General features: G+C 39.0%; 1 protein-coding gene across 1 annotated transcript; it reads left to right on the forward strand.

Annotated features, from left to right (window-relative positions):
* LOC132706475 (uncharacterized) lies at positions 1-27,462 on the forward strand. The gene is made up of 24 exons (XM_060677826.1): positions 1-202; positions 3,345-3,676; positions 5,841-7,642; positions 7,693-8,204; positions 8,261-8,439; positions 11,280-11,964; positions 16,422-16,919; positions 16,979-17,138; positions 17,558-17,779; positions 17,831-18,007; positions 18,074-18,190; positions 19,041-19,081; positions 20,940-21,130; positions 21,184-22,264; positions 23,513-23,691; positions 23,744-24,027; positions 24,311-24,708; positions 24,763-24,949; positions 25,006-25,170; positions 25,221-25,351; positions 25,405-25,564; positions 25,659-25,874; positions 25,929-26,099; positions 27,176-27,462. The coding sequence occupies exons 1-24, from the start codon at positions 137-139 to the stop codon at positions 27,301-27,303; spliced, it is 8,082 nt and encodes a 2,693-aa protein (XP_060533809.1). The 5' UTR covers positions 1-136; the 3' UTR covers positions 27,304-27,462.
* Positions 27,463-27,755: the final 293 nt, after the last annotated feature.

Consider the following 27,755-nt stretch of genomic DNA (forward strand, 5'->3'; position numbering starts at 1 on the left):
TGGTCCATTTATTTATTGACCCATCCTTCGTCGTTGATAAGCCGGTTAAAGATTACAACCTTACAACATATTGCCGTTTGTTTGGAGCTCTTCCGATTTGTAAATAATGTTTGTGTAATTCTCCGCGACGACGGACATGTTGACAGCCATGCGGGCAGTCGGGGGGTTGTTTTTCTGTGCGTGCTTCGTTCAAATCAATTCCGTAAGTGAGTCAGAAATTTTCATATAGCTATTAGTTAATAGAGTTCCCGGTAAAAATTGATATTTTCATAAAGAAGGGAATGATTTTTCTGCACATTCACCCACTGACCTGCCCTATGCGCCATTTCGTTTCTAAACACTCGCACTTAACTCGTTTTCCCAGAAAATTTAACGACGTCTAGGTATATTTTGAGAAAAATGCCGCAAGGTCATGCGCATGTTGAATGGACCTGCTCAATTTTTTTCATAGTTGCTTCATAAGTTCCTATATTATCGGCATTTCCTAGGCATGGCCTCTATATCTCTAGTAGCTATATGTAATTTTTCCATAGCGTTATCAAGTTGGCTACACGCATTTAGTTATTCACACGAGTGTAGTCGCAATGATTTCTGCATCGTTTGCGCGAAATATATCACAAATAACGTCACTCAAACGAACAACTATTACGAATATTACAAGTAATACAGGGTGATTTTTTTTATTATTTTATGAAGAAAACTTCATACGAACGTATGTTTTGAACGTCGTAACATTGGCGGTATTTTTCTAATAAGCTATTTTTTAATATTGTCAGAGTGACGACCTTAATGATTAAGTTATAAAATAGAACTTTCTATACTCAATTTCCTAATGCAAGAGAGTTGTAAATAAAACTGTAAAACTTAGCGGTATTCCACAGTATTGTATATTTTTCCTAACAATATATCGTTTTTACAACCTTTTATGATTTTGATGTCGGAATGAGTTTAAGACCCGCCTGTTGGAATGCGGAAGGGACCATTATTTTCAGCAGGTTTACCACAAGCCAGGACCGTATTTAAGAGGATAGCCGACAAGAACTGTGACGTACGCACTGTTGTATTTTAAGAGTAGGGAAACTTCCTTTGATTAAACTGTTACATCAATTCAAATAAGTGTGCTTTTTATAAATCTTCCCAAAACAGTCCCTACTTCAGGTAGCTCGATTTCAAGTTGAATTTGCCTATTAGATAGGGTGATCTCCTATATTAATTCACATTAGGAACCTTAAACTGTTTTCCATTTTAAGTGTTGAACATAATGAATCTAAAATATATGGGGACAGCTGAAACCCAGTTTAAGAAGAAACGACTCCTTGCCGAAAAAAAATAAATAATCGGGAAATCTCACCGATAAAACTCTGCATCAAAATTTACCAAAGTTACATACCGGATTATGTCGTAAAAATAGTATATCGTTTGGCGAACTCTACCTATGATTATAGTGATGGGTACCGAGAGTGGCAGGTAGATGAAGAGTTAGTCGGGTCTTAGTGTAGATATTAGCAAAGGTATTGCAATTTATTGCTGAGAAATTGATTAGTTTTGGTTAGTTCAGTTAGAAAATTATTAATTTCAATGTATTGAAATCTATTCATCACCAAAGTTCAACATTCGGAGTTTCAATAGTATGCAACCGGTGCGGCAAACGGCATTTGACTCACGAGTTTATTTGACACGAGCGGAGCGAGTGTTTAATAAATAAATTGTAAGGTAAACCTTTATAAGTTTTAAGCTGATTTTGGCTTAAAAAACCAAAGGACTTGTAAATAAAATGGCCAGTGGCTCTAAAACCATCATTAGGTAATATTTTTAGAAATATATTAAATAGTGTCATAAACGACATTTGAGACAAGAATTTATTTGGCACGAGCGGAGCGAGTATTTAATAAACGAGCTACTTAAAAAGTTTACCGAACGTGTTTCTACGACCGCTAGCTTTTAGGTACATTTTTGCAAAACACGAATACATTCCGTGACATGACCGTCAGAATTGACAAAGGTCAAAATTCAAAGCGTGGGAAATATCTCCGAAAACGTCCGATTGCTCCCAAACCTGTGCGGTAAAATCCCGGAAACGTCCGAAGTGGCTCGGATCCGCGGGAAACGGAACTGCCGTGGTAAAGTAACTGACGGTTATGTCAGTGAATGTATTCGTGTTGTTTTGCGAAAATGCACCCAAAAACTAACGGTCGTATGCAATACATTTCTGTAAACTTTTTAAATCACTCGTTTATTAAACACCCGCTCCGCTGAACTCCGCCCGTGTCAGATAAACTCGTGAATCAAATGCCATTTACCGCACTTGTTGCCATTAAACCTACTCGTTTAGCCTTCCGATCGGTTCTGCTATTGTTGTCTCTTTTTAACTGTGTACATCCTACAAAGAGAGGTGTATTATTGGATGTCATACAAACAACGGAATAAACACAATTTTAAAACGTTGTGTTGTTTATTTAATTTTTATAATTGATGATTAAGTAATCATCCCAGGATAGAGCTTTAGAGCTTTTAAGATCTTGTAAGCAAGAAACAGCAGCTCCTAACCTTCAATTTTGTTTTGTTTGTACTGATGACATGGCAAGATATTCATATAAAAACTGCAAAAACCATTAACGCTTATGTGAACGGGATGTAAAATTTCTGTGGGAAACTTAAATTCTAAATGTCACTTTACTTACCGACTAGTCCACTAGATTTTAATTGTAGCTTATAGCACGTAATATGTAAATTGTCTGATATATTGCATAACATTATTCTGTGTATTAGTTTTTGGGTACATTTTTGCGAATTAACACGAATATTGACAGGAGCGTCAGAATTGACAAACGTCAAAATTTAAACCGTGCGGTAAAATCTCCGAAAACATCCGATTGCGCCCAAACCCGGGCGGTTAATTCCCGGAAATGTCCGAAGCGGCTCGGATCCGTGAGAAACGAAACCGACGTGGTAAAGTGACGCTTCCCGCACTCTAGATCGGTGTGTAAATAGGCATTTTACAGAGGGGAGTAGAAAAAGTTTATTATATGTGTGTGTGTGTTCGTATTTCTTTTTAATGTGATGTTTTAAAATTACGTTATGTTAAAGTACGTTAAGATATTATTGTTATGTTATGTTTGACTGGATCTGCACCTTAACTATGAACTACCAATCTATCTATGTCCGTTTGCTGGGCACTGGTTATTTTTCATTCACGTTTGGATGATCTCCAAGTAGTACGCACGGACACATTAACTTAAAATGTCTGTTAAATCAAGGCAGTCCAAGCACCGGATCCAAGCGCGAATTCTGAAACTGTTCTCGCCAAACTTTTTTTTAAATCCGCATAATATTTGCTGTTTTAGATATTCGATCCTCACGCGTTGGAACCGGAACCTCGTCCGTACACTAGAGGAATAAGGACGTACAATGGAAAAGTCCAGACAGTCCCGCTATATCACCAGAACTACAGCAAAGTGTTCGTGCATAACAAAAACTACACTTCGAGCTTATTGGACCATCCACCTTCTGGCTCCGTCAAGCTCTATCCGGTGTATAACGCGTCTAAAATTGCCTCAAAACTCGACGAGGTCTTGGAGGAACATAATTCGAACATCGTCGAGAAGGACAAGCTCAACGAGAGGGTGGTGTATAAAAGGAGGATCGAGAAAACCAAACAGATCGAGGTCTACAACAAGTAAGTTTTATATGGAGACTGTTAAAAAAAAATGAAAATACGTTTCGAACGCCTTAAACTTTAACATACAGGATGGTAAAGTTTTAAGAAAAAAATACTGTTTTTGTATTATCTAAAAGAACAACTTGCGTTCATAGAAATCGGCCCATTGTGAACTTTTGACTTCATTTTCATGTTTCTTTTTAGAAATTACTGATCTGATAAAAAAATATATGCTGTTTGACAAATTAACATGGTTTAATACGAGTTTAAATTGATTAAAATTTATTTCTGCTTTTTATGTTTAGCATAGTAAAAAATAATTGCACGAGTCAAATTAACTTTTTTTATTAGCAAAAACAAAGAAGTAAATTGACAATGAGCAACTCAACGATTATTTTATAATCATTTACTCGATTGGGCATAGATCTAATCACGTTCGCTATTGTTTCTTGTGGAATGTTGATCCACTCTTCCTCTCCTGCAACAATAAGCTCTGGGATCGATGTTGGGGTACGAAATCTAGTTCGAATTGACCGTTATAGCTCATCCCATAAATGTTCGATCGGATTGAGGTCGGGACTGCGTGCTGGCCACTCCGTAATTCAAAAACCGATTTCTGTAATGTAATCTTGCGGTGTCCGGCCTAGCATTGTCACGCATAAAAATGAATTGAATGAATTCTGTAGTCGACATAAGGACTTCGTTCTTCATTGCTGCATTTTGCAAAACGCTCTCCTGGTCTTCGGTATACTTTTTTTCGTCAGTCACTACCAAAAAGGCATATAACACAATTAAACGCTATTCAAATGTTTAAAAGTCTTTAAAGTCTATACAAAGTTTGTTACTATCACTGTAACTATTACATGAACCGTATCTACACATTCTTGACAAATTCAAACTCATACTAAAGCACATTAAATTGTTTTCCAAATAGCATATTCCTTTTTTGAATCAGATGAATAGTTTCTGGAAAAAAATGCATTAAAGTCAAAAATTTACGGCGGGCCGATTTCTACGCAAGTTTATCTTTGTGAAAATAGGTAATTACTTTCCGTGAATCAGGAGATAATTTCAACTGCATTTTTTGGACAAATATATTCTATTGATAGTCTAATCATCTGAAGATGCACTGTTCTTGATGAGAATAATATAATTAAAAGCGATACAATACATACTTGTTAACAAACTTCACATGTATGGCTTAAATTTATTAACTTGGACTGATATTAACTAATTTATTATAAAATTTGTTAGAAAATGGCCACCTTTCACGTAACATGGGATCCAAGTAATTGATCTATTGGGTTAGTAATGATTTCTGTCCAGGCATTTAGTTTTGTCTTTCAAATGATTATTAAGGAAATTTTATTTGCATGTGTACATAATTAATGAAATGGTGTAATATTCTGTGGGTACTACTGAAGTAACGTCTATAATTTGGGAACATGGTTCCCTTTCTATCTCCTTTTGTAATACGCACCATCTATTACCCTCCTTTACCTTTATTAAAACTCGTCGTTGGTAAATATTAGAACAAGTTCGTCTATCTGGTTGCACACGATTCGGAATTCTTGAGAAAACAAAAAAAAACTGAACGGAACATTGAAAATAGGTTTGGAGATGAACAATATCTTAAATTAACTAAAAGTGATTTAACAGTGACCTTTAAAAACTGTAATTTCTCTCATCCCAACTAGATTATTGTATCTTTATCTTTGACAAGAAAAACGGTGAAAATAAAGAAAAGGATTGGATACCTAAAAATATCCCTTGATACCCCACGATGCATTTACCAAATTTCAAAATCGTTTCTTAGGTAATACAATTTTTTTTTCTAAAATTGTATCTCGTGTATCTCGAAATTTAAGACGTTTCGAATATACGTCCACTTGAAGCCTTTTTCTTAAATTGAGCTCGGGGATTATCCCCTGCAGTATAAACACACCATGAAAGAAACCATGTGTATTAAAAAAACAAAAAATAAAGACTACATTCAGAGACATTCTCTCTCTACCGAATCATTGCCTATCTACTTTCAACAATTCTCAAGAGGTTTGTGGATTTTTTTTATTGTAACAATATTTTGGTTTATTATGGCTTGCCTTCTTGTAATTAACACTACATTTCTTTAAAAGAGATAATGGGAGAACCCAAATCCCATGCGATTTTCCTTTCATATCAGGTGCCCCAAAGGTACGACCGGCCAATTCGTCTACGACCTTTCGTGCAACCAATACTTGGATTGCTGGCAAGGCAGAGGAGGACCGAGAACCTGCGCCCCCGGCACCCTGTTCAACCCGAAAACTCTAGAGTGCGATTTTCCCGACAAAGTCGAGTGCATCACGGGTCCCGAAAGGAGCGTCGTGCAGAGGTCCGCGAAAATCCAAGTGGAGCAACAGCCCGGATGTCCCGAAGGATTTACCGGACTCATTCCCAACTACACCGACTGCTCCAAGTTCGTTCAATGCAATAACGGCCAGTCGGTCTCTAGCGAGTGCCCGCCTGGCACCTTTTTCGATGTAACGCAAAACATTTGTAACTTTCCGGACCATTGCGTCTGTTTCTCCAATAGACCACCACCACGATATGGTCCTAGCAAAACTGATTCAACTCAGGTATCGAGTAATCCCCAGGCCACGAGAACTGATGCAGGATGTGATCCGAGCACCGGTCTTTGCCAGGGTCGATATTACCAGCCAACATACGACCGAGGTTATGAGGGTGGATACCAACAGGCATCAGGCATCCAAGCCAACGCCATGCGCGTGGTGGGAGCCTCTAGTGATGGGCGATGGGTGTACTACTACCCCCAAAATGTAGGAGGCCATCCAGCTCAACCAACACCTACGCAACTCAATACTGATTCGTCCCAGCTGAGATACGTCATATGCGATCCCAACACTGAAGACTGTTCTCCATTTTATGCTGCCAATGTGGTTTTGATCGGTACTTGCGACCCTCAGATCCAAAATTGCGGCACCAGTGCCACAACGAGATACGGAACGTTGCAAGCGAACCCGCAACAGATCTGCAACCCCCAGTTTCAGAATTGCAGGCAATTTATCAACAGTTTTCGACCTGGTCGCGGTCCAACGCAGACGTCATATTTCCAACCGGCTACTAATTATAATAGCATCTGCAATATTAACGATAAAAATTGCAACAAGGCCGCTCCGTCTGCTATTGGAGCTCAAAGTCAAACTCCTGGTCAGCATCAAGGCCAACCCGCTACCCCCTACCGAAATCAACCTGGTGTTCAATACCAAGCTCGGCCAGGTATCTATTATCAAGGACAACCTAGCACCCAAAGCTCAGGTGTTTACTATCAAGGGCAACCTAGTACCCAATATCAAACGCAGCCCGGTAGTCGTTTTAGTACTCAGCACCAAGGTCAACCCGGTACCCACTCTCACGCCTACGCCGGAAGACAAGGTGCGAAGCCCAAATGTCCTGCCGGCTTCCAAGGTATCACCAAACACCCGACAGATTGCAAACGATTTTTAAACTGCGCCAATGGGATAACTTACGTACAAGCCTGCGGTCCCGGCACACTTTTTAATGCGTTGCACAATATTTGCGATCATCCCGAGAACGTTGACTGTGAGGAAAGCGCTACCGAAGATACGGATGTACCTACGGAACCACCGTACGCTGGAGGGGACGCGTATCAGCAAATCTATCCACAGAATCGGCAACAACCTGTCGATTGCCAGGGTTATAATTGTCCAGGACACAATCAGAAACCTCAACAGACTGTTTACAACCAAGGCCAGCCCTACGAAGGTCAGGATCGGTGGATAACTGGACAAGTTCCATTCCCCGCGCAGGGAAGAGGTAATCAAAATGGTTGTCAAGGTAACCAGTGCAGCGGCACTCCAGGGCAGCAAATTCCCGGTCAGCATCAATTTATTGGTTACGGAAATTCCCAGACGAACCCTCCCATTCAGCCGTACGAAGGTCAAGGTCAGTGGATAGCTGGAGGAGGTAAGCGAGTCAGTATTCCTATTGTCAACGATTACGAGTCAGGATTTCAGGTAACCAAGGTGATTGCCAAGGCAATCGGTGCAGAGAGGCACAAGGACAGCTAATTCCTGATCAGCACCAACTCACTGGTTACGCAAGTTTCCAGACGACTCCCCCTCCTCAGCATGGAGTATCCGGACAGATCCCGGTTTACGTCCAAGAAGTTCCTACCAACAATGTGGGCTACCAAGTGGTTCGACCGATCAATAAACATGATCGACTGACATTCGAAGGCTTCTCCAATCAGAAATCTTCCGATTACGTCGACATATTTGACCCCAACGAAAGTCGGAACGTAGTCTCAGCAGGAACCACTTTGAAATCAATAGGGAACGCCCGCAATCACCCTGTCCCCGATTCGGATACTGATTACGTTTTTGAGTACGAAGATGGCGAAAGGGTGACGTTGGCACCCGAGAAAGTGGTCATTGGGAAACGGAAGAAGTCTAAGTGCGAGAAGGGTGATTTTAAATGCGGTTCAAAAGCTTGTGTCACCAAGAGCTTGGTGTGCGACGGCATCAAGGTAAGTTGCAGTGGGCTATGGAGATTGACGTTTTGGTAGCGGATCGGGGTTCGCAGGACTGCGACGATGGCAAAGACGAAAGAGGCTGCGACGGATACCTTAACCAATTCAAGGCCCGGAAGAACTCCAGGCTGAGCGTTTTGGAGAAGCAACGCTGGGACAACGTGAGTCAAGCGACTTGCGCGTTCTTGTGCTTGGAGACGGACAAGTTTGAATGCAAATCGTTTAATTACAGGTAAAGGAATAATTTTTAGTTAATTTTCGTTTACATGTTGGTGCAGCATTAATTGTTTTTAAATGTTGATTCTCTCGATAAAGATATAAATTTCGTATTACACTGTGTAGATTTCAACCTTCAAAGAACTATTTTAATAGTAATGTAAATAATTTTTTTAAATCCACATTTATAAACTTTAATGAAAGTTAAAAATGATAACCTATTTTTAATTGAATTCTAAATTCAAACAAAAGAGATTATAGCGAGAATATAGGTCTTTGCAATATGTAGTTTTGAAACTAAATCTTTTCATTTTCATTGATTCATTACCTGTTTAAATATCACGTTTTATGCTCACATTTTCTGTTCATTAGTTAAAAACTTAGTTATTAATAATAATATCACAAATATTTAAAACAGAATTGTTCAACAACTGATGACGATTCTTCACAATACCTTTTGACTTCTTCAAAATGTTGTATATAATTATTGTTTACTGTTCTTACTTTTAGGGTGGATGGAGCAAAAACTACCAGTCGTAGAAAAAGTATAGTATGCAACACGTTTGGTAAACTTTTTAAGTTAAATTTTAAGTTTACTTGTTGCATAATATACTGTTTAATATTTATCTAAAAATATTACCTAATGATGATTTTAGAGTCACTGTCCTTCCGTTTTTTAAACCAAAATCAGCTTAAAACTTATAAAGGCTTAGTTTACAATTCTAAAATAAGAATAAATGGAAAATGGTTGTAGCTTATGATGCAAAAGAGTAATAAACTTTTGAAGGCTGTATCGTAAATTGCAACGATAGTTTTCCGTATTTTAGTTTTTGATACCCACACACCTCGCATCGTTCCTAAATGAGGGTCACATTAATTTCCATACAATAGAAAGACAATAGGGTTTGGTGAATGAAAGTAATGTGACATCGGGGTTACTGCAGGTAGTTTATTAGAATATTAAATATAATAATAGTTATTCATGACTATAATTACCGATATGAAAGATAATCGAGATATAAATTATTCTAATAAGATCAAGTAAATAAAAACTTACATAGAAATGAAAATCGATAAATTGTAATAAATTTTAAACATTTTTAACTTCATTTGCAAATTTTAGTAATCATATTCCGAGTAGTTACACGAATCATAGTCCTTTAAGTCTACAGATATAATAAGTGTTTTCTAGTGTGTTATCAGCTTCCCACATTCTTTCTTCTATTTTAATCACATATTCGACACACTTACTCCATTTTTCATACTGCTTTTATTACAGTGGCCCACCCTTCCAACTGCCTTGTCATAACAAAAATTCATTTCCTTCAAAGTTTCCCACATGAATGAATTCATCGTCATCATTCCTTTCAAACATTACTTTTCTCAAATTGACAAATCCCAGCCATTTTTGCCAACAACACAACGCAATTTTGCCACAAAATTAGCGTCACAGCAACGAGAAAAACGGGTTGAGTTTTCCATACAATGATGGAAACAATTCAAAAAATGTTTGTTAAATCGAAAAAAATAGCAGACCGTGGGCCTTAGGTGGTCATTGCCACAAGCGATTTCAATTTCAAGGACGGCAAACTGTAAATGTGTGGTGTGCTATTTTAAGCAACAGGATAATACGTCCCCATTTCTTCGACGTTACTTTTCTTCAGAACGAATTAGAATTAAGAAGGTGGCGCGAGCTTCTTTCTCAAAGGCTTCTATAAACATATTCGCGATGACTGGTGATAGTGGAAAACCCATAGCTGTTCCCGACGTTTGTTCAAAAATTTGACCCATATAAGAAAAATAAGTCCCAGACAAGTATTTCTCAATTAAGGGGAGAAGATGAGAAGAAGTACGTCGAAACTAACCAGAATATCTTGGGTATCTAATGTAATGCTTTTTATTTGTTCAATGAAGTGAAAGGAATTTAGTACGAAACTGGCAGTTTTCCCTGTAAGGGGTTTTTAATAAGGAAGTTAGATATTTTGCTAGAGAATATGTTGGAGAACCAATGGTGCTGACAATAGGTCGAAGGGGTAATCCTTTCATGGAATTTTTTAATTTTTAATTTTTTAATGGAATCTGATAGTTCCATAGATGACGTGGGATCTTTTTTAAGTTGACTATATAATCCGTCTGTAAGAACATCTTGAATCTTTTCCTGATATTCATTTATGTTCATGACTACCGTAGCATTTCCTTTATCTGCTTTTGGGATTACGATGTCGGGATTAGATTTTAGAGATTTTAGGGCAATGCGTTCAGGCTTTGCAATATTAGTTTTAGGAGGTTTTGATTTTTTAAGGATTTTTGCGGTTTCAAATCGAATTTCATTAGCTGTTCGAGATGGTAGTTTGTTTAGAATAGACTCAACATTAGAAATGATTTCCTCCATTGGAATAATACGTTTCCGAGATTTGGTGCGATGATACATTTATCACAGTGTATTGTAGTTGAGGAGAGTTTGATGGTTTCCCTAGTGTTGACGTTAGTTTTTCAAATTTCTGAATGTGGTTCTGGGTAGAAGATAAAGGGAGATTTAAAGCTTTGTCATGAATCATGTTTGAAAAGGCATCCAATTGGGATGCGGACCAGATGGAAGCAATTTCAAGATGTTAAGACAGAAGAGTCTTATTGCTTAGGTCTATATCCTTACGGGTATGATGAATTATTTCTCGAAATTAGATTTTCGAAGATTTTTATAAGCGGCCGATGTTGGGGATGACGTTATCCCAGTTTCAGTCGGTGATCTTCTAGCTTTCTGCTTTTCCGCTTGATGTCCTCACCATAAAGGGTTGTTAACTTTTCAAAGAAATTTCCACTGGCTACATACGGTTGTTCAAATAGGCACGTTTTCAGGAAAACGGACAGGGCGTGTTTCCTAACCGAGGAGAACATTGGCAAAACCGGAGCGTTGAAAAGCTACTATCCCTGTGACTACCACGAACGGAAAAGCACTTCCGTCGATTGCTCGGATATGCACAAATGTCCCACGGGAAAATGCCTGACGTCCGACCAGGTCTGCGACGGTTACGACGATTGCGGCGACAGGGCGGACGAGAAAAACTGCAGGCCGTCCGATTTCGGATACGAGGTAACTCTGGCCGGTTCCGACGAAAGTTACGAAGGTCGGGTCGAAGTGACCGTGTTCGGCAAGACTGGATACATCTGCGACGACCAATTTAATTTGAGCGACGCTCACGTGGTATGCCGCGAGTTGGGTTTCAATTTGGGCGCGGCCGAAGTCAAAGGCAATTCGTTTTTCGCTAAAGATTTGCGCGAGAGCAACACGCCCTACATGATGGACGACATCGCGTGTTTGGGCAACGAGACGAGTCTGATGCAGTGCGACTTCGCAGGGTGGGGTATCCATAATTGCGGCGATTACGAGATCGCGGGCGTCGTGTGCAAAACGCCGCAGGAAAAGTGCGGGGACGGTTTTTGGAAATGCGACACGGGCAACGAGTGCGTGAGGATACCGTTCGTGTGCGACGGCCTTTACGATTGCACGGACAATTCGGACGAAGCCGCTCACCATTGCGAAGTAAGTGGGGACTGAAAACTATTTGTTGGTGTGTTTCTCTACGAGGATGGTAATACATTCTTAAAACTACGAACCGATATACACGGTGTTATAAATATAGCGCATTAATTGTTTTGACGTTTTAAGTATTTTACAGTACCTTAAGCGCAGACCTTCGCAGGACTATGGTAGATCTTGCCTGAGATGGACCGTAACGAACGAGGTATTTGAATGTGATCCTTCCAGTAAGTACGTACCTGTATCTCCTCGAGCTTTGACCCTGTGAGGCTGTTTTCACTGGATAGTTCAAAGGGTGAGGGTAAGTTTGAAGAAGACATGGAAAACAAATCAGAATTTGAAGATTAAGTGGAGATGGTAGTCGAACCTAATGACAACCACCTCGGCAAATAAAAAAATGGATCTTGATGTCCTCGGATACTAATTTTCTTATGAACATGTTTCAAGAATTGTTCGACGAGAAAGATGGAAAACGTATTTATATAGCGCTTGTTAGTGAAGGTAGATAAATTTCTAGGACGGTCCTGGAATAATTAGGAGTAAAGGTCTGCTCGGCAGGGTGCAGAAAGATTGTGTTTTTACGAACGTGATAACCTTTACCTACTGTTTATTACTCCAAAGCCCAGCCCCTTATAGACCACCCTGCCAAGCAGACCCTTACCCGTTATCATTCCAGGCCCGTGTTTAGAATTTATCTACCTACACTAACAAGGGAGATATAAGTATCTTTTCAATCTTTTTCGCCGAGCAATTTTTGAAACAGGTAAATAAAAAAATGTACAAAGCAACAATTTATTACGTTCTATTTCAATACATTTCTACGTAGTGTCATTATTAATATACAAAAATTTTGGGGCAGTGTTATTTCTTCTTATATGCGCTTTCAACTCAGACGAAATCTTCTCAATCGGGTTCAATATACACGAATATAGTCTTAAAAAATACATGAAGAAGAATGTTGTTAATCGACAGGCACACAAAACAAAAATAATTATTTTCAAACTTACCTGTAAGTTAAATAGAGTACGAGTACTTACTGTCTCTCTTACTCTCTGAACTATCCAGTGGAAACAGCCTCGCAAAGTCAAAGCTCAAGAATCAGTACTTACTTGATGGATCACATTCAAATACCTCCGTAATATATACGAACATTTATTTAACCGAAATTCTCAGGTGTTCGAATGATCTTGCATTCTTGGAAACTCTACACACTCTATCGGCTCTAAATTACAAAAATTCAGTAGGATTTACAACCATTTTAAAAATATGTATTGGGTGTCCAAAAAGTATGTAAACGAAAATTACAATTACCAAATATGTTTTAACGAAGGTATTATAACACTAAAGTTAGATTCATACATTGACTCGTGTATTTCTTGAAAAATACGATAAATCGTTCTTTTTGCAAGTACAGCGCCATCTATGGATAATTAACAAACAATTGAGGACATTTTTGGCTGAGGACAGTTTTTTTTTTGCAAGAATTGGAGAACACCTTTAATTTCATCGTAGCAAATCAAATTCTCCAAATGCGCGTTAGCCGAACATAGCCGAATACTATTAATACTGCCTCGAACATTGCCGAAGATTCTGCGGGAAAACCAAATGAGAACGCATGCGCCAACCGGAACATTCACGACAATTCAAATTTTCCCGCCAAAAGTAGCTAAAGTGCTACAAGAATAAAAAATAGTAAATAAATAGAAGGTACTTTTGAGAAATCACTGCAACTAATTACATAGCTCTAAGAACAGTTAGTTACGGTTGGTTTAAATCTGTGTAACTAATAAAATTAAACGATATTTGGTTACGAATTTATATTAAATATTAGTTAATTACAGGAATAGATTAATACGCGCAATTACTTTAAAAACTAAATTACTTTAAAACTAAGGTCCTGTGAAAATTTGTTTGTAAACACACAACAAATAAAAGTGTTATTTGTGAATCAGAGTTCGTTGAGGATTCATGTTATTCGTGTTTTCCAATCTAGAAAGAACTGGAATTTTTCGTAGTTAGTCTGGAGAAAATCAGAGCAAATGTTAATAGAACTGTTAGAATGTTTCCTTTTTTGAAAATTCTATATGCTTGATACTATTTACAAATCTTCCGTTGACTTCTTCGGAGGTTAACTGAAATTTGGCTCGCATTCTACGCTGTACCTGCTTGGGGTATGAACATTGTCCCATATTGGTGATACGATATTATTCTAGACTTAGTGAAAGTGTACCCAATGCATGGACTAGAAAATAAGAAATTATCAATGGTCTAAAATGTGAGTTGTTAAAAGTTGTTTCAAATTACAAAAAAAACGTACCGCATAAAGTTTTTCGATTGCCTCCTTACCATTGAGTATTTAATGCTATAGAATTGATGTGGGCTCAGTGCAAACTATTTTTTAACAAAAATGTTGTGAGTAAGGCAAGGGACTATAATGTTGCAGTAGTATCTGTTTGTTGTGTAACACAAACAGAAAACATAATAAAATAATACTAGGAAAAGAGACTAGACTTAGATTTAACGATACCACCACTTAATCTAGACGAAGAATCATTTTCTAGGAGTGTCACTTCCAATTTTGGCTCTGATAATGGCGATGTTTCATCGTAGATACAAACTAAATATAGTTTACTTGTATATTTACTGTTTACAAATTATATACTATACGGTATGATATATATTTTTTTAATTTTCCAATTTTATTGGTATCGTTTTAATTGTTATCGCATTTTCAGAGTTTTCATAAGTATATTTAACAAATTGTTATTGTCATTTATTCATGTACATTCACTTACTTAAAAATTCGCATATTAAGGAACACCCCGATCTATTATTACTTAGAAATACATGAATCCATCTCTTACTCCTAAGTAATATTATAGTAGTTGTTAGTGACGACTGTGCATTGATCAGATAGATATTTAGGACGGAACAATATCAGTGGAAGTATAAGTGGAAGCAAGGTGACTAATTTATTTTAGTCTGTTTGGCATTTTATGGCCGACTACGCCATCACAAATCGTATCGACTATAGAATAAAAAAATCAAAACGGTCTATTTAACTAACCGCATTTCATAATTTTATATTAAACCCCTATTTTTGATTAGCTCAAAAATGTTAGTCAGGTAGCTTCCAACAAAATGTTCAACATTCGAGCCGCGTTTCAGAGGTTAAATTAAAAAAGTTTCAGTTAAGTTCCAAAGAAGCCAACCGGATGATTGATAAAACGTCTGCAAGTTGAATTTATAAATAACCGACGCAGGAGGGATGCAGAAGATTTGGAAATAGTTTTATAGTAGCCTGAGGAAGTTTTTTTACAAAATTAGGTTTCTTATTATCTTTTTTTTTAGTTGTCTTTGGTATCATCATTATTGTTGTTGTTTTCGTAAATATTTTTACTTGTACAGCAGTTTAATTTATTTTTGTCATATTATCATATTAGATATTTGCCTTTTCATTTTTTAATAATAATAATACATTTATTCTGCAATGTTCAATTTACAATACAATAAAATACCAAAAAAAGGATATGAAAGCAATTAAAATTGTTTCAAGTTCAACCCCTATAAAATAATATATAGCGATTATTTTAAAATTACTAGTTCGTATGAGATAACTATAGCAAAAAAGAAAATGTGAACGTGTATATAAAAATTAAAAATTGGATAGAAAATTTTAGGAATGAACTTACTCGAAATCACTTGCAATTTGCTTGTTGGCTGAGCATTTCTTGTCTTTTTTTTTTTTTGAAGTATAAGTTTAAGATTTTTTGCACAATTTGTAAACTGCAAAACTCAACCACTCACTTTTATGTTAAGTTCAGACACCAAACGATCCCTATTCTTTTCAAATAATAGATGATCCATGACGTGCTGAATAATCTGTTAGTTCTTTTAAATCTGCATTGATCAATTTTTGAGCCGTATACCAAGTACTGACGTCAAATGAATATAATACCCGGGTGTCATCAGCATAAAAATATGCCGTAACATCTTTCATACACGATACAAAATTGCTGGTGTAAATTGTAAATAAAAGCGGCCCCAGTATGGAACCTTGCGGCACACCGCAACTAACAGTTTCTCTAGCTGATTGACCTAAACTTGTTTGCATAATGCGTGCGATTATCAAGATAACTTTTTATCTTTTTTCGCTTTTATCGCACCACCCGAAAATCCGACATAATTTAAAATAGCTAACAGGACATATAGTGTGACATTATCTAAGGGTTATATTTTACAGGTCATCATACTACCTGACAAGGAATCAGTAAAGTGAAGTAAACCCACCTCCATTTAATAAATCGCCAAAATATGGAAACAACACTCTTTGGCTTAGCTACACTTTTGGATTACCTTGTTAATAAATAAATAAAATTGTCACATGGTGTTCTATTGAACAAAATTTCTTCCAAAATTTCTAAAATAAAAACTCGTTTGGTTTATTTCCTCTTGAACAGTCTGAGACCAAAGTACGTCTAATGAACGGAACGACCCCCAAAGAAGGACGACTGGAAATTAGACACCACGGCATCTGGGGAACGGTATGCGACGATGACTTCAATGAGGACGCCGCGAAGATAGTCTGCAAATATTTGGGATTCTCCGGCTCAGCTTTGGTGAAGAAAGACGCTCAATACGGATCAGGAGACGGTCCCATTTGGCTCGACCAGGTGTCTTGTTTCGGAAACGAGACCAGCCTGGAACAGTGCACCCACTGGGATTGGGGTGAGCACAATTGCGATCATACGGAAGACGTTGGTGTCGTTTGCGGAGTGTTCAACGAGGTCGAACTCCAAAGGAATTCGAAGGCGATAGGAAATGATAGACCGGTGGTTCAATCTATCGAACCCGTAGAATGCGGGTTGAGGAAAGATAATATATTCCTTCGGGGGGATGATGTTCACTTCCGTGTGGTGCAGGGATCAGTGGCGAAGCCTGGAGAGTACCCCTGGCAGGTGGGTATTACGGGAGAATAATTGGTGATGATTAACTGAGCGAGTGGTTGAATTTTTAGGCGGCGTTAAAGGTAAAAGGGAAAGATAAGAGCGCGCATTGGTGTGGAGCGGTTGTCTTAGCCTCCAAATGGGTGCTCACGGCCGCCCATTGCCTCGAGGGATACTCAAAAGGGGCGTATATAGTCGTGGCCGGAGAGTATGACACCGACGAAGACGAAGGTGCGTCGCAAATTATATTTCCGTAAACATATTCTTCTTCATTTTAAATAACTGTGCATCGAGATGCTTCGTTTTCGATTCGCTGGTAACGCGGGCTCTGTCTCAGACCAGGTCCGGGCTCAGCCCATTCGGCTCGCTCGTCGCCATATTTTACTTTACTGCAAAACTTAATATCAATTTAGGTAACTTGTTTCTTTATTTAGTGAGTAGGTTTAGTAAACCAAAATATATGTCCTGATTCTTAATATACTAAAAAAAAAACATTATTTTCAAATCAGTTTGAAAATATACAATCTGCAATTACGGTTACAGTTAAAATAGACAACACTGTATATCGGTTGAACAATTTTTATCCGCATTGGAAGACATTCTCTGGCTAATTTGCTGGGATGAAATGGCACCTAATTGATTGCACGCAGGTACGGAACAGCAGGCTTACATCGACGAATACTACCTCCATGAGAATTTCCGCAAAGGTCATAAAATGGGCAACGACATCGCCCTCATCAAACTCAAAGGCTCGGGCTTTCGACTGAACCAAGACATCCAACCGATATGTCTGCCCGACGAGGATGCCGATTACGACGCGCCCTTGAACTGCACGATTTCCGGATTTGGTACCATCCAAACCGGAAAATCGGGTGAGTAAAACATCGTGTCTCGATTATTGACGCTAACGGGGACGTTCTCAGCGTATTCCCATAACTTGAGAGCCGCCTGGATACCCGTACAGAAACTAGACATCTGTAAGATGGCGCACATCTACGGAGAAGCGATAGGAGATGGTATGATCTGCGCGGGTGACTTGAATGGCGGCGTGGACGCGTGCGACGGCGATAGCGGCGGTCCGCTTGCCTGTCTGGATGGTGGTGAGTAGTTTGCCATAGCCCAGCCTCATTTGTGTCTCTGTGTTCTATTTGTCTGATTTTCCAAAGGGGTGTTTACGCTGTACGGTGTGACGTCTTGGGGCCAGAGGTGCGGCTACGCGAACAAGCCGGGGGTCTACGTCAAGGTGTCGTATTATAGGCGGTGGATCGAGGACACCATGAGCCGCCATTGATGTTTCTTGAAAGACTTTTCAAAGAAACTTTCACAGGCTACCGTAATACTATTTACAAAACTTCTGGATTCCTCGTAACGTTTCTGCAATCATCCTATTGGCTTCTTCAGAGCTTAACTGAAACTGTTCAGTTAAGTCAGTTCTTCAGAGCTTAACTGCACAGTTTCAGTTAAGTTCTGAAGAAGTCAACAGGATGACTAGCGAAACGTTAGCAAGATTAGCTCAGGAATAACCGACGCAGGAGCAATCCAGAAGTTTTGTAAAAAGTGTTTCTTGAAACAGTTTTTCCATTCGTAAATACCGTTCCTTGTTGCTGTGATATGCCATTATTAAATGTAGATGATGTTTAAATAAACTTTTACTAGTATGATAGTATTTTCACAGTTAATCCCAATCCCAATCCCAACCACATCGAAACCAGTATTTAAAAAAAGACAGTTGAAAAATTGAATAATCGAACGTCCAAGGTTCAAAACATCTGAATGGACTGATAAAATTTTATAGCACTTTTTTATGTATTATTGTATTTTATAGCGCATTATAAGAGCAGTTTTTCAATAGGTGAGATCTTTCGTGTTGTTAAATTAAAACATTTCACTTGAAACCAAATACAAATTGTTATTACCGGTTGTATTTATCTGATTGCCGAATAGGCCAGCAACTTTTCTCTTTGTAAACAGAGCTGAACATTTTAGATTTAAAACTGACCTAAATTTAGGTGAAGTTGGAACAAGAGCGTACGCGTGTCTACTTAGCTTATACACCGCTATCCATATATCTAACCAAAACTAACCACAACTAACTAAAATTTACAAAAAGTTAGAACAAAGGCATAGGCGTAGGCGTAACTAGGGAAGGGGAGACTGGCGGAGTTTTGGAGGGGGTAAGTTTATACACTAATACAAAACCAAAACTAACTAAAATTTAGGTAAAGTTAAAACAAAGGTAACTACCGAAGGGCGAGACTAGTGGTGTTTTGACCAGTTTTGGTAAGTTCTACTCATATATATTCAAGCCAAACTAAACAAAACTCACCAAAACTTACGTATTAATTAGAACAAAGGTATAGAATCGTATGCTTAACTACGGAAAGTTTTGGCTAATTTTGTATGGTTTGGTTTTTACATTCGCACCCATATATCTAACCAAAACTAATTAAAATATAGATAGATAGAAGTTAGAATAAAGGCATAGACGTAGACTTAACTATGGACTAATGGTAGTGGTAGACTAGTGGTATTTGGCAGGGCTTATTTTATACACTCCAATATCTAACCAAAACTAACAAAAATTTAGGTATAGTGAGAACAAAGGCGTAGAAATATAGGCGTAATCAAGGAAGAGGAGACTGGGGATATTTTGGATGGCTTGTTTATACACTCCTACTCAAACTAAGTAAAACTAACAAAAAATAACTAAAATTGTAGTATAGTTAGAACAAAGGTATAGAATCGTATGTGAAACTACGGAATGGAGACTAGGGACGTTGTGGACAGTTTTGGTTAGTTTTGGATGGTTTGGTTTATACATTCCTAACCATATGTCTGGCCAAAACTAAACAAAACTAATTAAAATATGGAAAGGGAGACTAATGGTATTTTGCAGGGCTTATTTTATACACTCCTATATCTAACCAAAACTAACTAAAGTTTAGGTATAGTGAGAACACGGGCCTAGAAATATAGGCGTAACCAAGGAAGGGGAGACTAGGGATATTTTGGATGGTTTGTTTATACACTCCTACTCAAACTAACTAAAACTAAACAAAAACTAACTAAAGTTGGGTTATAGTTAGAACAAATGTATAGAGTCATATGCGTAACTATGTAATATGAGACTAGGGATATTCTGGAAAATTTTGGTTAGTTTCCATATCAAGCCAAAACTAAACAAAACTAATTAAAATATAGATAGATACAAGTTAGAACAAAGGCATAGACGTAGACTTCACTATGGAAACGGAGGCTAGTGGTATTTTGAAGGGGTTATTTTATACACTCCTATATCTAACCAAAACTAATTGAAGTTTAGGTATAGTATATTTTGGATGGTTTGTTTATACACTCCTACTCAAACTAACTAAAACTAAACAAAAAACAAAAAAATTAAGGTAAAGTTTTATTGGTTTTATACAATTTCATCGACATTTCTAACCAAATCTAAACAAAACTAAACAAGGCTTGGGAAAGTGACGCTTCCCGCACGCTAGATCGGTGCGTAATTAGGTATTATACAGACGGGTGTAGAAAAATCTGTTTAATATTAACATTTCAGGAATATTCATTATTATGTTTATAAAATTAATCGAGATGCGGCAACAGTGTTAAAAGAGTATTAATGATTTTTTTTGCCTTTCGGATTTATGTATTTGTTTTTTTTATGAGAAAAGCCCCATTCTACTATACGACTGTTTAGGTTGCGTATCAGTTTATTTACGGTCAATTTTAGTCCCGCGAAATTTCCAAAAGGCTATCTCGTCGGATGATCTTCCAGCCGCACTTTCCAATAACACTATTATCTAGCCAATATTCCCCTAATATCGCTGCCGTCGCAATTTTTGTGACCTCTGGCGAATTATTGCTATCAATTTTGATTCAAGCTTAGAGTTTATACGTAACCAACCACGGTAAGGCGATGAATCTCATAACGGCTCTAATATTGGTGGCTATGTTCGCGTATAATTATGCAGTAAGTATCACGCACTTCTAAACATATATTAGTTTGGACGTATACGTCTCTAGGAGTCTGTCACCGTAGAGGTAGCCAAGCCCTACGTCAGCGTCTTCCAAAATTCGGATATCCACAAATGGAAAGAAAATCGATGTTTGACCAATGCGACTCTAAAACAAAAGCAAATGCAAGACTACACCGACGCGTCATCGACTACCACGCACAATCCTCCAGCTCCCGTTAGAGTAGTCGCCTACAAAGAGTAACCAAAACCGGCGCGTTTCGTCGCCTAGATAGTTCACGTCTTCATTGCAGATGTCCCAGTAACCAAACCGGTCACTTTGCGTACGCCCTCTTCTGCAACCAATACCTGGATTGTTGGCAGGGCAGAGGCGGGCCCAAGAACTGCGAGCCAGGTGCTCTATTCAACCCCAAAACTTCCCAATGCGATACTCCCAGGAAGGTCGAGTGCCTCGAGAACTTTGTAGATCTACAGGAGCTTATCACCACGAATACTGCTACCTCTACTACTTTAGAGTCATCGATAGTACCAACAAGCACGACGATATCAACTCCAACGACGACGATAGAAACCGCTCCAGTTTGGCCCTGTCCCGATGGCTTCTACGGTCTCGTACCATACTGCGAAGACTGCTCCAAGTACCTCCACTGCAGCCGGGACATGGCTGGGTTTGCGTATTGCCCACACGGAACGATTTTCAGCTACAAGAGGAACGTGTGTGCTGCACACGAGAGCGAATGTTTCGTCAATCAGCCGACGAGTGTCAAGAGAAGATTGTTCTGCTACCGAGAGCAGCAGCAATCGCCCACTTCAACTACTCAGAGACCAAGAGCGCCACGCAACGACGGGTACAAGATTTTAATATCAAACGTCGGTGGCAGCTTGCTTCGATACATACGGTCTTATGTTCCAACTCGTCTCGTTTCCAAAAGGTCAGCGCAATTTGTCCAGTGTCCGGCTGACTTTAACGGTATCACCAAACACCCGTTCGAGTGCAACAAGTTCCTCCATTGCGGTCCGGGGGTGAGTGTGGTGAAAGAATGCGGAGCTGGTACCGTGTTCAACCCCGCCATCAGCGTCTGCGACTACCCGTATAACGTCAACTGCGATGAAACGGAAGTGGTGCACGTGGATCCTCCGATCACCATCACCACAACGTTTTTGATGCCCACTGCGCCCTCCGCGCCGGTGATCCGAGAACTTGAACACCCGGAACAGCCCCTTTATCGTGTAGATGACGTACCCATGTTGGAACGAAAGCAACAAAGCCCAGCGGTAATCGATGCACCGGTTCTCCCAGAATGCACCACCGAACAGTTCAAATGCGGCAACGGAGTATGCGTGTCGAAGCGCAAAGTGTGTGACGGATATAAGGTGGGGGTAATATTAGTTTTGTTCTTGCAGGATACGAAGGTGGCAAAGTTTAATAGCCACAATCAAACATTCTATCAACTTAAGGGTTCCTAAAGCAATCTTTCAAATCTATATTCGAACCAAGACGACTTTGTCACCTATGAACCAAATAATTCACTCTCTTATGAGCAACTTGACTGTTTGGAATTAAACCTCGATTTAAACCTAAGGGAATCATCCACCATCTTATTCTACACGTAATAATAAGTTGAACGTTGCGGGTACAGATTCGAGATGAGTAGATAGGTTAGGGGGATTCAAAGCCACTTCTGTCGTTTTCACATGTAAACTTAAAAAAGAACATTTTAAGACTGAAAACTAGCGTTGTAGGTGAGCAATTATCTAATTTCAGGACAGCCCTGTGACAGATCTTGTCTGCAAATGGCCCTGAATTTTTTTTAGTCTGGCACTTAATATAACGAACTGACTTTTAATGATTTTTGCGCAATATAACAATTAAATATCGCAAGTTAATTTATGCCGTTTTATCGGCATTTATTTATTTGTGCAATTTCACAGAGAGGTATAATGGTGAAGTATTAATTATTATCTGTTATAGTCGAGCACAAGACAAAATTCACTTTTCAATCTGTTTTAATGATGTATAGAAAATGCCAATGGACCGTTATGGGTTCAACTTGTTTGGAAAGTAGGAATTTTATTTGGTTTATATTGTTATTTAATCTGGATAAGGTTTTAAACTCAATCTAACTGGTTTCTTATGCACTGTTCAATTTTCACCTCAATTCATAGATTTAAACACAACTAAATAACTAAAAGAAAATGAGAGAGAGAGATAGATAAAGATAGATAGAGAGACAGATAGAGATAGATATATAGATTAAGAGACATAGAGAGATAGCTAGAGAGAGAGTGGGGGGGGGAGCGGAGAGAGGGTAGAAAGGGGATAGTTGGAAAACAGGACAGAGGGGGAGTAGGAAAAGTGGGGACGAGGAAGAGTAATGGACAGAGAGGAAAAGGGAGAGATTTCGAGAGTTATTACACATATAATTCTTTCAATTCTCCGTTAACTTTTGCTGAAACTAACCAAATTTCCAACGTTGTTATATCTGTTTCAGAGAAGACGTGACGAATACTTAATGAAGGGATTAGGATTAAACCAAAAATTTTCGCTGTTGTTTATTAGATCATTTGTTGTGACAGTCATTTGTAACGTGACAAAACTGCAGTTCTGCAATTTGGTTGCAGAACTGCATTTCGGGCGAGGACGAAACAGACTGTTCCAAATACGTGAACGAGTACGATATCCATTCCAAATCGGAACTGAGGGTTGGAGAAAAAGAGAAATTAGCTAATATTGGGTACCGGACCTGCGCCTATTTGTGCTCCGAGAGTCGCAAATTTATCTGCAAAGGTTTCAACTGGAGGCAAGCACAGGTACTTGCATTTTGAGGCGCTTTATCCACGGTAAACTTTTAGCGGAGCCACTTGTCGCCTGTTGGACCAAAATCTAGGCTCCAGCGGAGCCAAAGTGGTGAAGGAAGACGTATTTTACTTCGAGAGGCGGAGTACGTCTGAGACATGCGGATCGAACCTCAAATGCAACAACGGAAAGTGTCTAAAAGACGCGAAAAGCATCTGCGATGGAGTGGATGACTGCGGGGATAGATCAGACGAGAAGCACTGCAAACCAGCAGATTATGGCTATAAAATTAAGCTGGCAGGCTCCCCGAATCCCCACGAAGGACGTCTCGAAGTGACAGGTAACCTCCGAAAGTAATGTTCGTCTCATTTGGAATTAGAGTGAAAATGAAATGCAATAAAAACATCTAAAGTTAAATTAAGATCAACAATGTACTGTCCTAATTTTAAGTAACACCCTTTGCCACGCTGGCGTTGGGTTGGAGCAAACAAAGAATTTCTACTTATGACATGATGGTGCTAAAAATTGGCACAGGAAACTTCATCTAAATTTCGTGACACATAAGAAATCAACCATAATTTCTGAAAACGACATTATTTCTTCAACTCACATTTTTCTTTTAGCTTTTGGTCAGACTGCGCTTGTTTGCGATGACCTCTTCAACTTAAATGCTGCTAATGTGGTCTGTAGAGAAATGGGTTACCCCTTGGGTGCTTCAGAAGTGAAAGGTAACTCGTACTTCGTCGACGATATCAAGGGCCAAAAGGTATTCTTCTGGTTGGACGACATCGAGTGTCAAGGAAACGAATCCAGCCTTATCAATTGCGATTATCCTGGGTGGGGCAAGACGGACTGTGATAGAACCGAGATAGCAGGTGTTGTCTGCAAAACGTCAGTCAATAACTGTCCAGAAAACTCGTGGAGGTGCGATACCGAGGACAAATGCCTAAAGCTTGAACTTTTATGCGACAAGGTCAAAGATTGTGACGATGGATCCGACGAAGCACCCCAGCACTGCAACGTCAGTATTCGCTACTTTGGCAAAACACAAACTGTCTATTAACCTGTTCCAAAGGCCTCGACCCAAATTCGTCTGACGAACGGCAAAGGACCTCACGAAGGCAGGGTGGAGGTTACTCACCTGGGTATCTGGGGCACTGTCTGCGACGACGACTTCAACGAGGTCGCAGCCCGGCTGGTATGCAGAAAGCTAGGATACCAAGGGTCGATAGAAATAAAAGGTGAAGGTTACTTTGGAGCAGGTAAGGACATTGCATCACTCTTTTACAATTTGTTCTTTAAATTACGTGAGTCTTAGGTAGCGGACCCATTTGGTTGGACCAGGTAGACTGTTTGGGGAGCGAAAAAAATCTCGAAGATTGCACGTTCACAGCATGGGGTCAGCACAATTGTAACCATTACGAAGATGTCGGCGTGATTTGCAGTAACAATACGAACTTCGCACCAAGCTCGCCAAAAACTAGTATGTTGAACGATTTAGAACAGCAAACGGTTTCAGTTTCCCAGTTTCAGATGAAAACTCGTCTCTCGAGCCGGACAGTTGCGGTCATAGGGGGGACAACATCTTCGGTGATGACTTAGATGGCCCTCATGTTAGGCTCGCAGGTGGTTCGTTGGCTAGGCAAGGCGAGTATCCTTGGCAGGTAATTAAGGAAAGGTTTTGTATTGCCAGATCGGTGGAGGTTTTTGTTTGAAGGCTACGTTGCGGGTGAACAGGAGGAAAAACACGCCGTTACAGTGCGGCGCGGTCATCATATCCTCCAAGTGGGTGTTGACTGCCGCACACTGCATCAAAGACTATACCAAAGACTCGTTCTTGGTGGTGGCCGGCGATTACAACTCTGACGAAGCAGAAGGTGAGGTCGTACGAAGCCAGCCAGGAAAAATATAAAATATCATAGAATGTAATCTTTCTCGTCCGATATCCAAATGTTTGAACTGAATCCGCAGGCACAGAGCAATACGCATTCATCGAAGACTCGTATGCTCACGAAGAATACGGAAGGGGTGCCGTCAACGATATAGCGCTGATTAAACTGAAGCATAAAGGTCTGAAGCTGAACGGGGTAGTACAACCGATTTGCCTGCCGGACGTCAACGCCAATTACGAAAACGATTTGTACTGCGTAGTGTCTGGATTCGGATCTTCAAAAAGTTCTAGCCAAGGTAACCCGAAGAGTTCCATCGATCGTAAACTCCACGTGGTTTCTCGGTTTACAGAACCATCCGTCCGAATGAAGCAGGGTTGGGTACCGATACAAAAGAGACACGTATGCGAGGGCATCTACAACGACTTGTTACACGAGGGGATGATTTGCGCTGGGGATCTTAACGGCACTGTAGATGCTTGCTCGGGTGACAGTGGCGGACCATTGGCGTGTGTCGAGAACGGTGAGCGTTACGGTAGAGAAAAACGAAGCCATAGAGAAGCGACAAAACTTATCGGTACCTTTGATATTCAGGAGGCTAGTTTTGGTGGTCTCCACATTATTGAAGTGGGAGAAATAATTTCGTATAATGAACCGAGACCAAAACTTACGCTTTAGTATATATGCAAATTCTTTGTTTTTGTCACAGAAAATTATTGTAAGATGTTCGTGGCAAGGTGATTCACTATATATCTAATATAGGAAACTGGAATTGAGGAAAAATATTGTTAGATGCAATGGTATATTATGCAACAATTTTGATAACTGCAACTTTAGTCACGAGTTTTTTTGGGCTTGAGTGGAGCGAATGGTTAGTAAACGAGTGAACGCTTGGTAGAAAAAAACATATTTTTGGTATTTATATTCCGGGTGTTGATGCAAAAATTGCTTTCTAAAATCTGGTAAAGAATTTATTTCTCAATTTTGAATACTAATAAAATAAACATTACCAAATTATTACAAACTAAGTTCTGTATAAATAAATAAACCAGCAATGCAGAACAAATTAATTTTTTTTATATTATTTATTTATTTATTTTTTTTTGCCAAATTATTTTCTTCTTATTTTTATTACTTTTTAAGTTTCTATAAAGTTTAGAATCTTCTTATAAATAATTTTCAAATATACATACAGCATGCTTGCGAAGTTTTTGAGCAGTTTTTGTGAATAAGTCCGTTTTGAAGCACGATGTAGCACTAAAACGTACGCTTGATATTAAACGCTGATTATTGTATCATCTGCACAGAAGGATATAATCACAGGAACTGCACATTTATTATTCATTACACCCCTTTGATACTAGTTTCCATTTCTTTTTGGGCAAGGCGATTAAATCAACTAGCAACAAATAATGAATAGCTGTGAATTCTTAATGTGTTCTCTATGGGTTCGTGTTTTTCTTGTTAGGGTTTTCCAGTAGGAAGTTACTACTTTGGTACTAAAGATGACAGTAAATTTTTAGTAACGGAGTGGAAGTCTAGGTTTCTTTAGTCTATGGTTTTACTCTCTTAATCTTAAAATAAACGGCCGTTTTTTAGGAGTTTTCACTTTGTTTGGGATCGTTTCGTGGGGCCACGGTTGCGGGAGGGCCAACAAGCCTGGCGTTTACGTCAAGGTGGCCCATTATAGAAAATGGATCGATAACGTTATTTTGATTCACTCGTGATGGTACTGGATCAGTGCGTTCCTACAGAAAAGGCTGTGAAAATTATAAAAGATATTCAATTATAGGGTTAAGGTTAAGTTAAGGGCGACCAATTTTTATTTGTTTGAAGCTTGATAAATGTTAAATTAAGGTTCAATAAACAATATGCAAGCAAAGGCTTCCCCAAAACCTCATTTTTTTTCTTTCTTAAAAATTTGGGTTCCAAATTGGGCGAGAAAGAGCTATGGACTTTATATTTTGGAAATTGTTGTTTCTCTAAACAAAGTTGGAAACCATCTGGTCCAAGGCCTATCTTGATGGAGCTCTACCTGTCAACCGGCAAAGTTAAGCAATTTTCGGAGAAGAAAACTCTTACTTTTTTGTCGATCTAAATGGTACTCTGCTTCTACTACTACTACTACTAGTAGTATAGTATAGTATGTAACGTTGATAAACTAACAAAATTTCAATTT

This window comes from Cylas formicarius, unplaced genomic scaffold (assembly GCF_029955315.1).
Source record: "Cylas formicarius isolate icCylForm1 unplaced genomic scaffold, icCylForm1.1 PGA_scaffold_8__14_contigs__length_24414737, whole genome shotgun sequence".
Taxonomy (NCBI): domain Eukaryota; kingdom Metazoa; phylum Arthropoda; class Insecta; order Coleoptera; family Brentidae; genus Cylas; species Cylas formicarius.

Bases quoted from the DNA above. Each gene is read 5' to 3' on its own strand.
- LOC132706475 (XM_060677826.1), top strand. From the start codon at position 137: ATGTTGACAGCCATGCGGGCAGTCGGGGGGTTGTTTTTCTGTGCGTGC. The intron at 11,965-16,421 runs GTAAGTGGGGAC...CCTCTTGAACAG, and splicing joins AAGCCGCTCACCATTGCGAA to TCTGAGACCAAAGTACGTCT. The intron at 23,692-23,743 runs GCAAGCACAGGT...GTAAACTTTTAG, and splicing joins TGCAAAGGTTTCAACTGGAG to CGGAGCCACTTGTCGCCTGT.